The sequence below is a fragment of the Convolutriloba macropyga genome, unplaced genomic scaffold, assembly GCF_964194025.1.
Source record: "Convolutriloba macropyga unplaced genomic scaffold, txConMacr16.3 SCAFFOLD_1095, whole genome shotgun sequence".
NCBI classification, from domain to species: domain Eukaryota; kingdom Metazoa; phylum Xenacoelomorpha; order Acoela; family Convolutidae; genus Convolutriloba; species Convolutriloba macropyga.
In genome coordinates this window covers 43,194-57,202 of record NW_027453023.1, presented here as the reverse complement: position 1 = coordinate 57,202, position 14,009 = coordinate 43,194, and the positions used below count along the sequence as shown (strand labels likewise).

At 54.6% G+C, this 14,009-nt stretch overlaps 1 protein-coding gene across 1 annotated transcript; it reads right to left on the bottom strand.

The window, feature by feature from the left end:
• Positions 1-5,553: 5,553 nt before the first annotated feature.
• Positions 5,554-10,020, bottom strand: LOC142357990 (3-mercaptopyruvate sulfurtransferase-like). The gene is made up of 7 exons (XM_075409469.1): positions 9,932-10,020; positions 7,592-8,060; positions 7,024-7,314; positions 6,786-6,866; positions 6,479-6,562; positions 6,125-6,304; positions 5,554-5,727 (listed from the first exon to the last, which is right to left on the bottom strand). The coding sequence occupies exons 1-7, from the start codon at positions 10,018-10,020 to the stop codon at positions 5,554-5,556; spliced, it is 1,368 nt and encodes a 455-aa protein (XP_075265584.1).
• Between the last annotated feature and the right edge of the window lie 3,989 nt (positions 10,021-14,009).

The window sequence follows — 14,009 nt, the reverse complement described above, 5'->3', positions numbered from 1 at the left end:
CCATCCTCCAGGCCCGCACTACAGAGTCACCGCTGCGGGCTGCTGGCCTGAGGGTGGGGCCACTAGAACCCATCAATCTGCGGGAAATCCCATCCTTCCTCCTCACCGCTTGGTATAGACACTGGCTGAAACTCTACGAAATGTGTGGCCTTGCCTTGGGCGGCCCGGCGAATTTTTTGTCTGCCAACCTGCTGAAGAACAGGTTGCTGGCTGGCGCAGATGTTCAGCCAGGTCGCCAAGCACTGCACAGAGCTCGCAGAAATGGTCGTACAGCAGAATGTCATGCCACAGATTCTTCAATCACTGGCTGATGTGGATGACGCCCCGACCCGCCGCTGCGCGGCAGCTGTTGTCCAGGAAGTCTCGCGGAGAACCCCTGAGCTGGCAGAGGCATGTTGAGCCCCCCTCACGCTCCCTGTTTTACCTTACCAGGAATTCCGGGCTGTCGAAGGGAGGCCCTGCTGCCACCTCACACATCATGCAGCCAGCATAGACAGAGAGGGGGCCGGTGAGGATGAGCTCCACTGGTTGTTGGGATGTGCATGCAGGTGGTTGCTTCCAACGGCGGCTGCACATGCCTGGTGAAGAACCTCGAGCTGAGCAACGTCGGGCCGGAAAGCTTGGCTGCCCTGCTGTCAATGGGCCACATTGCCAGCATGCGAGCTCACATTGCCAAGCAATTGCTGGATGCTGATGCTGCCACAAGCCTCAAGACGGCGCTGCTGAGCCAGGACAATAGCATGAAGGGGGCAGCCGGCTGGACGGTCGAGCAGATTGCCAACCACGGGCAGGTGACAGGGAAAATGCTTGCCGACGCCGGGCTCCTGGTTGTTCTGGAGCCGACGTATAACATCCTACCAGGCACGTATCCCACGGCTCTGTCTGCCGCATTGCACATGAGCTGAACTGTCCTGCACATGGTGGCGCGCCCGCTTCTGACTCTGGATAGTGCATGCTTCGATGTGCGTAGAGGGGGAGACAAAAACCAAGATAAAAGCCGCCGCAAAAGCGGTGGTGAAGGAATGCAAAGCACACACACAGCTGGAGCCCCTGGTGAAGACCAGCACGCCCCCTGACATGCTCAGGCACGTGCTCGCGGAGTTTGCGTCGATTCTGCCGGGTGATACAAACGCACGGCGCTCTTTCGTGACCAGCGGGGCCCTCAAGAACCTCCAAGTACGTGCCTTTGCGTGAAGACATCCAGCTTTTACGCTGGATTTTGCTGACTGCTGTCCATGTCCCAGGCTGAGCCCCTTTTCTGTGTGTGTGTGTGTGTGTGTGTGTGTGTGTGTTCCGTGTTGCCTGCCTGCAGTCGCTCAGCAGCGTGCCCAAGTTGGACGATCGCGCCTTGGAATGCATCAACGAGATCAACGGTCTATTTCCTGAAGATGTGGTCAATTACTACAAGAAGCAGTAGGCCTCCTCTCAAAAAAGCAAACGAGGGATGTCGAAATCCACCGATGCAGATGTGCATAGCTTCAGCTCCTGCCACCGTTTCCAGCCGTGTTCAGAACCAGCCCTTCCCCCAATTCCGGTCCAGTTCTTTCCTGGGTATCCCCAGATGGACGTCTGACCCGTCAGGGCCAGTAGTGTTCAGGGCCATGCACACCCGGATCGACCAAGAAGTCGGTTGGTGTGGAGCAATTGGCAACCAGATTATACAAATGTGACGGGCTCGATAAATGCGGAGAGATGTGGCAGGGCAGCGCATGCAATGGCCCTGCCTCCCGCAGCTTCCGCTATGATGCGGAGTCCACGGGGAGGCATGCAGACGCATAGCAACTGTTCAATGCCTTGGGAAAAATACTGAATTCCTGAAGAATCCTGAGTCCCTACAGCCTTGCTCCTGGGATGGAGGAAATGCTCTTGACTGCCGCTCACATCCGTTCACATGTTCCACACCGCGCAGCCAACACAGCCCTCGCGCATGAAATCTCCTCTCGTCTGTTGGCTGCATGCGTCTCACACACATGAAACACATTTTCCTGATTGTGTTTTCCCGCCTAATGGACGCAATCTCCCCTTCCCTCGCCGCACCTCATGGGGCATCCCGAGGACGAGTGCTGGGAATGTATCAACAGCACGTACGAGCTGTGCGTTGATGCTGGGCACAAAAAAATGCGATCAGGCATTCTCTCCGGCCTCCTCTGTGGACGGATCTTGCGGCTGCGCAGCCCAGTGCTTTGCAGTCCGATACCCGGTGTCATGCAACCATTGCAGGACCTCCTCCTCCTTGGGCTTGAAGATAATGTCCTGATACTCGGCAGCACTGAACCGGAACTCCTCATCGGGCAGCATGTCTGGATAGATGTCAAGCTGCCGGCCCTGCATAAGGAAAGTTAACAGAGCCATGAGACAGTGTCTCAAGAATTCAACTCGGGTCCTTTGCCAGTCACCCTCAAGTTGCGATCCCGTAGCCTTGTCCTGAGCGATCGACATGGAAGCCCTCTCTTTGAACCGGGAGGTAGTTTTCTGGACAGCCTCAACGACAGAGTGTGACGAAAGGACCTCGCAGGTTCTGACTTTGGGGGTTCATAGGGTCGAAGGGGGGTGGCCAGGGCCAGTTTGCTACTCAAGGTCATAAGGGTCTCACGGTCAGGTGCTGCACCGTCGCTGCAGGGTGATCTGGTCATGGCATTGGGGGCGTGTTTGGGGGTGGGGAACAACAGGCCAACATGCTCTGCTTTCAAGAACGGAGGGGAAGCGGGGCCGCCGGGGGGGGGGGAGGGAGGGCAGGCTCCTGCCTCGAGCTGTGCCAAGCTGCGTAGGGTGGTGGGGAACGCTGATACACTCACGGTGGCCTCCCACTCCTCCATCGTTGGCAGTACGTTTGATCTGCAACGGCAGCACGCGTGATGTCAAGGGTGCGCACAAGGGCTGTTGGGCCCTATGAGGCCGTGGGCTTCCGCAACGGCCCTGCATGGAACACAGGAGATGGGTCGTGACATACCCCACAAGCCCACCATCTAAATGCCATTTGTCACGGAACTCTATGGCGGCAGGAATTCCTGCCACCCATGGCAGCTTGTTGAGGACTCCCTCGTTCAGGATGGACGACGGCATATAGCATCCAGCAGTCAGCGCCTGTGATACCATCCGGGGAGCAAAATACACAGCAGAAATGAGGCGGGAACCCAAACTCTAACACTTGCCATAGCTTGTGCCCAGCATGGGTAGCTGACGCAAGTGCAGTCCTACCTGGGAGAGATCTTCATTCGAGCGAAACTCGCTCACGCCGACTCCCTGCCATGGAAACAGCTGCGTCACAAATACTGTGACCCGCCCACTGACCATTTCATAGGCATTAGGTGGCAACAGCTTGTTCAAGATGAAGGGGACTCCTTGCCACACTATGTCTCCTCCTGCATAGTCCCTCAATGAGGCAAAACGCTGCGCCATCAGATGAAGCGCAGGTGGAAGTGGGGGTGGGGAAGGGTCGGGAGAGTGAACGAGCAAGCGCTGGCAGAGGCCGGGGCACCTCTCAGTTGCAAATGCCCCAAGTACAACCCACATGTTCTCAGTGAGACTGTCTTCACCTGTACAACTCCTTTGCTCCCGCCAGGATGTCGTCTGGGTCGACTTCAGAAGCCACCAGCGCGCTGATTAGCGCCCCACCTGAACAGCCTGCAAGTGGGGTACTGTGGTCGATGTGCCCCTCCTCCAGCAGGGCACGCACAACTCCGATGTGATACGGGAAGGCCAGCCCGCTGGCACTGAAGCTGATGCCAGTGCAAGTAGAGACACTTCTGTGGGGAACAACACACGGAAACAATCAATTGTGTCGCAGAGGGGCTGGGTTGGGAGCAGTACCTGAGTTGAGAGGGGGCCAGGGAGAGGGTGGAGGGGGCATTCGCCAACCGCTGGCATGCATCAAACTTGCAACACACCTGCCCTCGTTTGCCACTGCAGTCACCGATGTGCCACGACGGTTCGAGCGCCTAGCCAGCCACCTGCTCCTCCCGACAATTGCCTTTCTAGCCGGTGGCTGGCCCAGGACGTGGCCAGGGGCAAGTTGCGCAGCGCGCAGGGACACCGCCATAGCGAGCGCTAGCGGTCCCTGGAGGCTGGAGCGGGCTGGCCGAGGCTCGCTATGTTATAATTTCGCCGCCGCCGGCACCACCTGTGACAGATTGATAGCTGGAGGCTGAGAGTGATAGCAATCACGGGGCTGGTGGAATTGGACACCCCGTGCGTGATCGCCGCTGTGCAGTTGTGGGCAATCAGGTTAGGTTGGCTTGTGGCCAGCAGGAGCGCGCGAGTGTTTACGCGAAATTTACGTGCGAGTACCGTCGCAACATGGGCTGTACAGCTACCGGAGTAAGTACGAGAGTAGGCGGTACGAGTACCCTACTCGTACCTATGTCTACGTACGTATGCGAATATGCACGTAGAGGGCACGTACTATGCCTGCATGCAGGGCCGATATCGATGTCGCAGACTGCATGTCTGATACGCCGCGACAAATTACATGCACGTGTACAGCCGGCGGCCAGGATCCAAAGTCCAAAATCCAAATGGACAATGGTGCTACGTAGGGTGTAAGTACGGTATCTTACAGGCTACCGTACACGTACGTGGCAACAACGTGTACTGTAGGCACTTGTAAGTTGTACGGTATCCTGCATACAGTTCCCGTTGGACCAGATCTCGATCCGTAGAAAAATCCCTGTTGACGGGGTCCCTACTCCCTGTCGACGGCCCGTATACCTCTAGTGCTTCGTAGCGTTGTACACGTACACTGACTGTTGTAAGGTACACACTCATCTCATCCGTAGAAAAATCCCTGCCGCCGCGGTGGCATGCAGGCGTGCTCGACCGTGTTCCGAAAAACTGTACACCAGCCGCTATGCTACCAGGCAGGAGGAAGCTCCAGGGTCTACTTCTGTAGTATCTCTTAGAGGAAATGCTATAGGTTTAACATCCCCATTCACCAAACATACTAGCATATGGTCTATATTTGTTATCCCCTGCCTGACCCCCCACCCCGCTACTATACAACCTGCGTTCTGATGCCGTGTATCAATCAAACTTAATCAAACAACCAACAATTTCAACTGAGTACAGTAGGATAGGTAGCCATTGTACAGAGAGAGAGAGAGAGAGAGAGAGAGAGAGTATCCTTACACAAAGGGAACATGCAGACCTCGCCAGAGCCGGGGGGTCCCCGCACTGCAAGGTAGCTATGCTGTATGTATCAGACAATGAAGAGCTGCCAACTGTTTCCGACTGTCTGGATCGCCCCTCGGTTTGATGCAGCTGGTAATTCAACGATCCGTGAGCTTTCTGAGTCGCCCTCTTGGACCTTCCTCGAGGGAGTGTGAGGCCTGACACAGAGCACATCGATTCCCACATTGGGTGGCATCACAGGTCATGCAACAAATGATAATGCACCGCACAGGCACATCATTCCAGCGTTTTGTGGAGGGTTCAAGGGGCCAGGCTGGGTAGGTGATGCTGCAGCAGACCATGAATTCTGCTTGGTAAAACGGAAATCAGCAAAGCCTACAGGGTGAAGTGAAGCGCTTTACATGCCGACACCAGCTCCATTCATTCTTAGGATTCTATCGGCACATCATCGCGATTGCCCCACTCGTTCCAGCTCCCGTCGTAGTTGGCAATATTGGTCAAGCCCTGCCGGTGCAACGCAAGAAGGACTGTGGTAGAGGCAACCCCACCGTTGCAATAGGCAACAATCCTTTTGTTGCCGCTCAAATCGATGCCGGCTTCCTGTCAGGTCCCGCAGGCGACGACACGCAAACAACAAGAGTACTGATCAGTCGACCCAGCACACGTGGTGGTTCAAGCTTGGTCATGAAGCAGGGAGGGAAGGGAAGGTGAGGGCAGACAAAATACAGTCAAGCAGTGACAAAATGACAATGTAATACAGTGCAATACAACTCAGAGTGTCAGGCAGAGAGGCCAGGGAGGGAAAGAGGCAAGCAGGACGGGAGGCAGGATAGAGACTCTGAACACCGCAGGTGCGGCTACGTCGCGGATCAAGATGACTAGCGCTTTGCACGCAGGTGACATGAGACATGAGACATGAGACACAGGAGACATGAGACACGATCATTGAGAGGAAATTCACAGAGATGAGGGGGGGGGGGGGGGGGGGGGGTTGCACCTCCAGCACAGCTTTCTGCTGGTCTACTGGCAGGTGCACTCCAGTGCCTGGGTCGAGGAGCTTCTTTCTGGGTAGACTGATGGCGCCCGGAATGCGCCCAGCATGCTTCGACCTTCGCACAGTACCGTCAAACTGTGGCTGGTCTCGTGCATCAATAATGATCACCTCTTGGGATGACACCTGAGGTAGCGATTTGTGTTGCTGAGAACAGCTGCAGAATCAGCGAGGCGGATCCCTCCCCTCCTCAAACTGCGACCCACCCATCCTTCAGAGAGACCTGGAAGTAGGGGCAGGCAGTGCCATGTTGCGATTTTAATGCTTCAGTACATGTAGTGTCTGGGTGTTATGCCCCACCTGCCCTTCGTCCAACATAAAGCGCATCTCCTGCATATCAGCCCTAAGCTGCGGCTGCTGCAAACCTGAGAACTCTGCGTACACCTGTTTGTATGTGTTGTTGTGATGTTGGGAGCCGCCGCGGGCAGGGGGGAGAGAGGGGGGGGGGGGGGGGGGGGGGTTATTCAGCAGTTATGCTCCATTGGATAGAGCTGGTAAAGGCAAGGTTCCCAGCGGCAGAGAGTTGCTTCCCCATATAGTCCTGCAGATGTGTCTTAGGTCGTCGGCGCTTCCTGGTTAGAAGACAGTGTGAGAGGCGACTGCGGACCTTGAGAGGGCATGGCTCTGCCATTGATGTTTCCCGGCCTTCTGCATCCCACTTTGCCCATCCTCCGTCTAGAACGTAAACCTGTCATGTCAAGATCCCTCGTATTACCATCCCAACAATTGAAGGTCAAGGTTTAGCGACTGTGTGGCAGGAACAAAGCGCGCACGTCAAGCAGGTGGGCTTGCAGGGCCGAGGAAGAGGGTGCTCACACGTTTATGTCTGTATGTTTGCTGCTTACCTCAGGGTGGCCGTGATATGTCAGCGCCCACCACAGGCGCGGAGCCAGCAGGGAGTTACCCATGTCATACACAACCACTGGCCGATCAGTCCCCACACCCTTCTCCTCCATGCAGGCGGAGAACAGTGCATTGTCGGCCGTCAGCTGCGCGGGGACAGGGGAAGTGGTGTCGATGCCGTCTGCCAGCCACGATGCAAAGCAGGCACCTGGGATATGGCCTGCAAGGTAGTCATCATACAGTTCCAGGTAGGTAGATTGTTGTACTCCCTCCTCAACCTCAGTTTGTTCTACCTGTTGGTGGCGGTTACGCCGATGCGTGTGCATGAAACACAATGTCAAGTTGACACTGATTAGTTGAACTGTAACGGCAAGACTATATGCCAGACTATATGCGTCAGCTCGTCTCCGGTCATTGTCTCTTGTCCCCTGCCTGGCCACCGCACGCCAAATCACCCCACCCCACCCTACACCACACCAGGCCTTCACAGAGCCATATGCAGTTACAGGCAGGGCAGGCATGGGGACGACCCTGACAGCTGAGCAGCGGCAGGTATTTGAGTGGGCACACCTTCCCGCGGACATCAAGTACAGAGACTTCCTCGAGGTTGTCTTCCAGCCACTGGGTGGAGACCACACAGTCTCCGGTCGGGGCGCCATGGGCTTGCGAAAAAATATACTGCTGCCGTGCTCCCAAGTATCGCCCAGGGCTGACCACAGATCCCCCCTGCTTGAGATCAACGGCTGCGCGGCCCCAAATTGGAGTTGACAAGTGTTGGGCGTTGTGACAGTAGAAGGCAACTGTGCAACCGCCCGTGCTTGGCAAGATGCTGCGAACAATCATTATAACCCTGGGCAGCTTGTGAAGTTCGCCACTCAAAAGCTTTCCTGCAGTCTGCGCAGCCAACTGCTGCCGACAACGTGGCGGCCTGGCCCAAGCCTTTGCTTTGGCAGACAACCTGGAGCACTCCCCTCTTTTCAGGTAGGGTAGGTACCTAGGGTACCTTGGTGGAGCTCGTAACCTCTCGCTGATCGTGGACCTGTGCGAGGATAGGCATGCTAGTACTGTGTGAGATACTGCTACTCGTACTCTTACCAGGAGGCTCGTACCAGCAGGAGGCTGCCTCGCGCCTGCTGCTAGGTACGAGTATAGTAGGGTACCTACCCCACCTCCGTCGTACTCTCGTATATTTTGCGGCCCCTACGAGCAGGGGGTGACACGTTTTCTTTTTTTACTTTTTAGTTTGAACTTCAGAATGTACGAGTACGAGTACAGCAGGCTTATTATATTATATATATAGATATATATTATATGTGATAGGTTCGTTACATGCCAGAATGCATATATATATATATATAATATATATCTGTACTATAATATATATATTATATATGTAGATAGATAGATAATAGCGATATATCTATATATATATGAGAGTACGAATACAAGTACCGTAGGTAGACTGTAGGAGATTGGTACGAGTCGGTACCTGTGCCCCCCTGTTTTCCAGCTTTGCGGCTGCATTCTGGCTTGTAATGAACCTATCACCTTTTGGTAGTAGGTACTTGTAATTAAGCAGTAGGAGCTATCCATTGATGGGTAGACTACCAACTTTCTTCCATCCTAATAATCGATTAATTACAAGCTTATGAAACCGGCATTGGAAGCCTCCAAAACCACCTATTACCTACCCTGGAGTATAAATAGGGTAGTAGATGCCTGGTCCATACCTACTGCATACACACTCACAGTTGTGTACGAGTAGCTGCAGTCGACATGAAAGCCCGGATTGCATGGCTACTCTCCCTTACTTACGCGTACTCATACCCTACGTATCAACTTTCAACTACAATTCAGGCTTGAAAGTCGGAACTTTCAAGTTTCAATTGAAAAACGGTAGGGTAGGGTACCTACTACCTACCTACTATCTATAAGTAGGTTAGCAGCTAAAGATGCCCATCGTCCATACATATCCGGGGGATACATCCAGATATCTCCTTACCTACTTGTTGTGAATACCTCAACCCAAAACCGCTCCTTACATGTGGAGCCGGGTAGTCAGGGTACGTACTTAAGGAGACTCGATAGTGTACAGTACGACTAGAATTTATGGAAACCCTGGAATATACAGGGAATATCTCCGGAAACCATAGAATCCATAGAAACCATAGAATAGCCCGTAATAACACGATAGTCCGAGTCAGGGGGGATAGTCCGAGTCAGGATGACATGGGTGGGCACTGGCCGGCAGTCAGGTTCCTGCCGGCGGGGGGAAGGGTGCGGTAGTACTGGTAGCTATATATTTCCGGGAAACGCTAGGCTGTCTCTCTCTCTGTTTCCGGGAAACGCATCTCACCGGAACCGCGAACCGCAACCGCAACCGTAACCGCATCGGCAGCCGCACCCGTAACCGTGACGGCCGCTATGAAACCCTTATAGACCCTAGCGAGGCGCGCGAGGCGAGGCGCGAGACGAGGCGAGGCGAGCCGCGAGCCGCGAGCCGCGAGCCGCGAGGGCGCGAGGGGAAACCCCTCGGAGTCGGCAACCTGCCAACCTCCCCCTCGGGCCCCTCCCCCTGCCAACCTCCCCCTTGGGCCCCTCCCCCAATAATATAATGATAGTACGGCAGTACCTACCCTACACAATAGTACATTATTAGTATGTAAATTGTAATATACATATAATTCCACGACATCCGTGCTAATTCTATGCATTACGTGCCATTTCTGCTCATCAAATTTCCGGGGTGCACGGATACCGTAGAATTCGTAGAAGATGCACGGATTTTTCCGAACAATAGACGGAATTCAGGCGAAACAGCGGGAGGAACAGAAGAGTGAATACACTCTCTAGAGATGCACACATACATACATACATACATAGTGTAAGAGCCTGGTACATACTGCATACATAGTTAGGTTCGAGCCTCTGCTGCTGCTACTCCTGCTGCTACTGGTATACACTACAGTGTAGCTGCAGTCGATGTAAAAGGCCGGCATGGCTACTCTCCCTTACTTACGCGTACTAGTACGTAATATGTACGTACGCAGTGCCTGTACGTCCGCGCAGCGCGTGTTACAATGTTACAGCCGCGTGTTGCGTATAAGTGTCGTAGGAAGTGTGTTGACCAGACGTACCACATTAATTGGTACGTGGGCGGTCGGCCTTGACCCGTAAAAGGACATACCGTAAAACGTTGTAGGGTTGGTTTACCCTAGGTGTAGAAAGAGCTGATTGCCCTGTCTCTGGACTGTTTGGGACCGTTGGTGGCCCGAACAGTCACCAGTAGCAGCTGTGTCTTGCCTTAGAGCACAGCCTCCGATCTGATATCACCGAGGAAATATGTCGGTGAGTTAGATAAACATCTCGATTGGTTCTAGCGGAATCCTTGGTGTTCCGCTACTCGGTCGAGAATCGGTCTCAAAGTCGCGGGAGAGCTCGATCTGCCCGCGTTCACCCCAATCGGAGATGGGATGTGTTTGTCCGCGAAGGTGCGGAACCTATCTTCCTGATCGGCGTGTCTTCCACGCCTGAAGCTTGGAAAATCTAATCGATTCGTTCCTAAAGGACGGAAACTGCCGCTCAATGTTCGAGTTGGGTTGGCCTCCTCGATCGGGTCGATAGCGGTCGCTCTGGGGAATACCGCTTCGTCGGTACCGCTTGGCGTTTGTCCGCTACTGGCCGTCGGTCAACCCGGTCGGTGCACGCGTCTACGTAGGGCCCATGGGATCCCAATGCAAGCCGTTCGATCACTCACGCAAGTCTCTCCGAACGGATCGCGTCACCGACATCACGCATCGTCATATTCATATGGGGATTGGCAAACAGGTCACTCGAACGCAACGATGGCCGACATCAACAGGCAATAGCACACCTTGGTCCCCGAAACGGTTTGGGGTTTTGTTGATGGAGCGATAGGATGCCTCGCTCGCGACACTCGGCCAACAATCGAATGAGATGCCTTTACCCGACGAATTGTGTCCCAAACAGGGTTCGATGATCGACGGAACCGACGGGACGGACACTCCCAGGAGCACCGCGGGAAGACATGCGTTCGGAACGAGGCAAGCAAGGGCGGGCGAGAGGTTCACCGCTGTAAGTGCTCCGCGTGCCGATGATGTTCCGCACGTGCTCCGATCCCTGTCCGCTGGATTGTCTCTCCTCCCAATCACGATCCGCAACTCATACGAAATGGTAAAGGTTTACAAACTGATTGCCGGACCCAGTCTTGGGCCGGCTGAAACACAATGAGTCTGAAAGCAGGTTCAGTCTCCAAGCTTCTGCTTGGGCTGAACTATTTTCGGAGTATTTCTATCACAAGAAACACGATCAAACAAACAACTCGCCCGCAGGCGTGAAACATAGCAAAGCAAAACACTGTGTAAAGTACACGATGTAGTTTAACAGTGTAACAAGGAAAATAAAATAAAAACGAAAATGTTGCAGCTAGCAACAGCCAGCTGACGCTTCGTCTTCAGCTGGGCCGCGGACCTTGGGAACGTCCGTCACGTACTCGTCCCTTCCCGCGGGTTTCTTGGGTCTTGATGGGGTTTTCTATCCCTGTCTTGGTGGTCGCTACTCTCGCCACGACAGCTGTCGTAGGAAGTGTGTTGACCAGACGTACCACATTAATTGGTACGTGGGCGGTCGGCCTTGACCCGTAAAAGGACATACCGTTGCCCCCTTTCGCCAACGATACGTGGTGTTCCTCGTGTGGCTGGCGAAACTGATAAGTGTGTCTGGATGTGAACGGGTCAACATATGATCCCATGATGGTGGCGTTAGTCTGAAAAGCTGCTTGTGCTGCCGAACGCTGCGCGCATCCTGGGCACCACCATCTCGCATCCGCTGGAAAATCTGGAACCAGTGGCAAACAGTCCACATGGTATACTTGCTCACATGAGTCACACACGATAGCTTGATGTTCTCCCTCCGGGCACGACAGGCATCGGCATGACCACTGCACCGTCTGGTTGGAGCGGTAGATTTGAGGAACGCGGCAGCGCTGGCAGTTGGAAGAGTGCACGCGCTTGGTGCGCCCATCTGAGCCTTCCAACTCCAGGACATCATGGGGCAGCACACGTTTGACTCGTAGGATGTGCCTGCTGACGCCCAACTCCAGGGTGGTGCGGGTCTGCCACTTGTAATAGACAAAGTCGCCCACTTGGAACCGGGCCTGGCCCCTCTTTCGGCCGCCGCTGCGCAGCTCCTTGTATCTGTTAGCGTCTCTCTCCTGGGCCGCTATCAGATTCTCCATGGCGGTTGGCATAACCTGGGCCAAAAGCTGCGCCCTCTCTGCAATAAAATGGTGCAGCTGTTCCCAGTCCTCTGGGTTGATGGGCTCCTCGAATTGTGCCCTGTACTGTGCTGGGAATAGCGGGAGTCTGCCATACATGATGTAGTACGGGCTGAATCCTGTACTTACTTGGGGTGTGACATTGTATCCAAATTGGATGTTTGGGATCAGTGTATCCCACTTGGTCTTGACGCTGTCGCTGGCTGCATACGCGCGCAAGGCTTTCTTGAGTGCCTGCACAATGCGCTCCACAGCTCCGTTCGCCTGAGGATGGTCGGAAGGCGTGTAGACATGCCGGATGTTCTCCTTGTTCATCAGGAGGCTGAACTCTCCCTTGAACTCCGGACCATTGTCTGTCACGACCTCTGCTGGTGCACCCACCCTCTGGAGTATCCTGTCCTTGAAAGCTTGCGCGATTGTTGCTGCCGTCATGTTCTTCAGAGATACGAGCTCGACGTGCTTGCTCATGCTCTCTATCATGATCAGGACGCCGACATATCCGCTCTTAGTGTTCGGCAGCTTGGACGCGCAGTCCAAAGACACGCGATAAAACATCGGTCTGACCGGTAGCGAGTTCAACTCAGGGGACCGGAATGTGACTGTGTTCTTGGCCCGGTCGCATGCTGAACATTGCCCGACGACCTGCTTGACGTCCGTGTACAGGCCTCTCCACCAGTACCACTGGGTTGCTAGAGCGTAAAGGCGCCCTCGCCCGATGTGGCCGTGCTCCTGGTGTAGCCTGTGTAGTATCTGTTTCCTCTGCTGGGGCGGCGGGACTTGTAATTTGTATCCCGACGGCATGTGTCGCCACATGGCTTCACCATCCCAGACATACTCGGACAAATGTTCTGGCAGGTCCGCTTGTGCTCGGCCCGCGCCTTTGACTCTTTCAACATCTTCCTCTGAGCTCCAGATGTCAGAGGTGTTGGTCATGAACGTGAGGGTTGCCAAGCAAGTCACCAGAACCTGCGATGCTGCCTGCTGCAGCACCCATGTCGGTGCCTCCACCATGCGGTGAGATAGCAGCGTTGCCCCCATATCAGGGACTGTCTTGAGTCGGCTGAGCGCATCCGCGTTCTGGTGCTTTGCCCCCTCTCGGTGCTGAATGGTGAACTCATACTCTGAGAGTTCCACAGCCATCCTGGCAAACTTCCCCCGCAAATTGGGTGTGGTCAGCAGCCAATACAGCGGAAGATGGTCGGTAACTACCACAAAATGCCGGCGGTCGATCCAGTATCTGAAGGCCTTCAACGCCTTGCGGACCGCGGTCAACTCGCCCTCGTATGACGAGTAATTTGCCTCGGCGTCGTTGTTGACTGACGAACCGTAGGCGATGACTCGTTCCCTGCCCTCATCGTCTTTCTGACAGAGAACATAACCGCTGCCGTTCTTGGACCAGTCGGTGTGAACATAAAATGTCCTGTCCCAGTCCGGAGTGGCTAGGACAGGTGCGGTAGTCAACGATGTCTTAATCTCCTCGAATGCTGTCTGCTCAGCCTCGCCCCACTTCCACTTGACGTTCTTCCTGACCAACTGGGTTAGTGGTCTCTTCATGTCCTCGAATTTCGGAATGAAGTGGGCGTAGTACTGAGCCATCCCCAGGAACGACCTCAGCGCTGGTACTCCTACCGGCGCCGCAAGATCCTTGATCGCCTGTACCTTGTCCATATGGGGGGCGATGCCGTCCTTGGA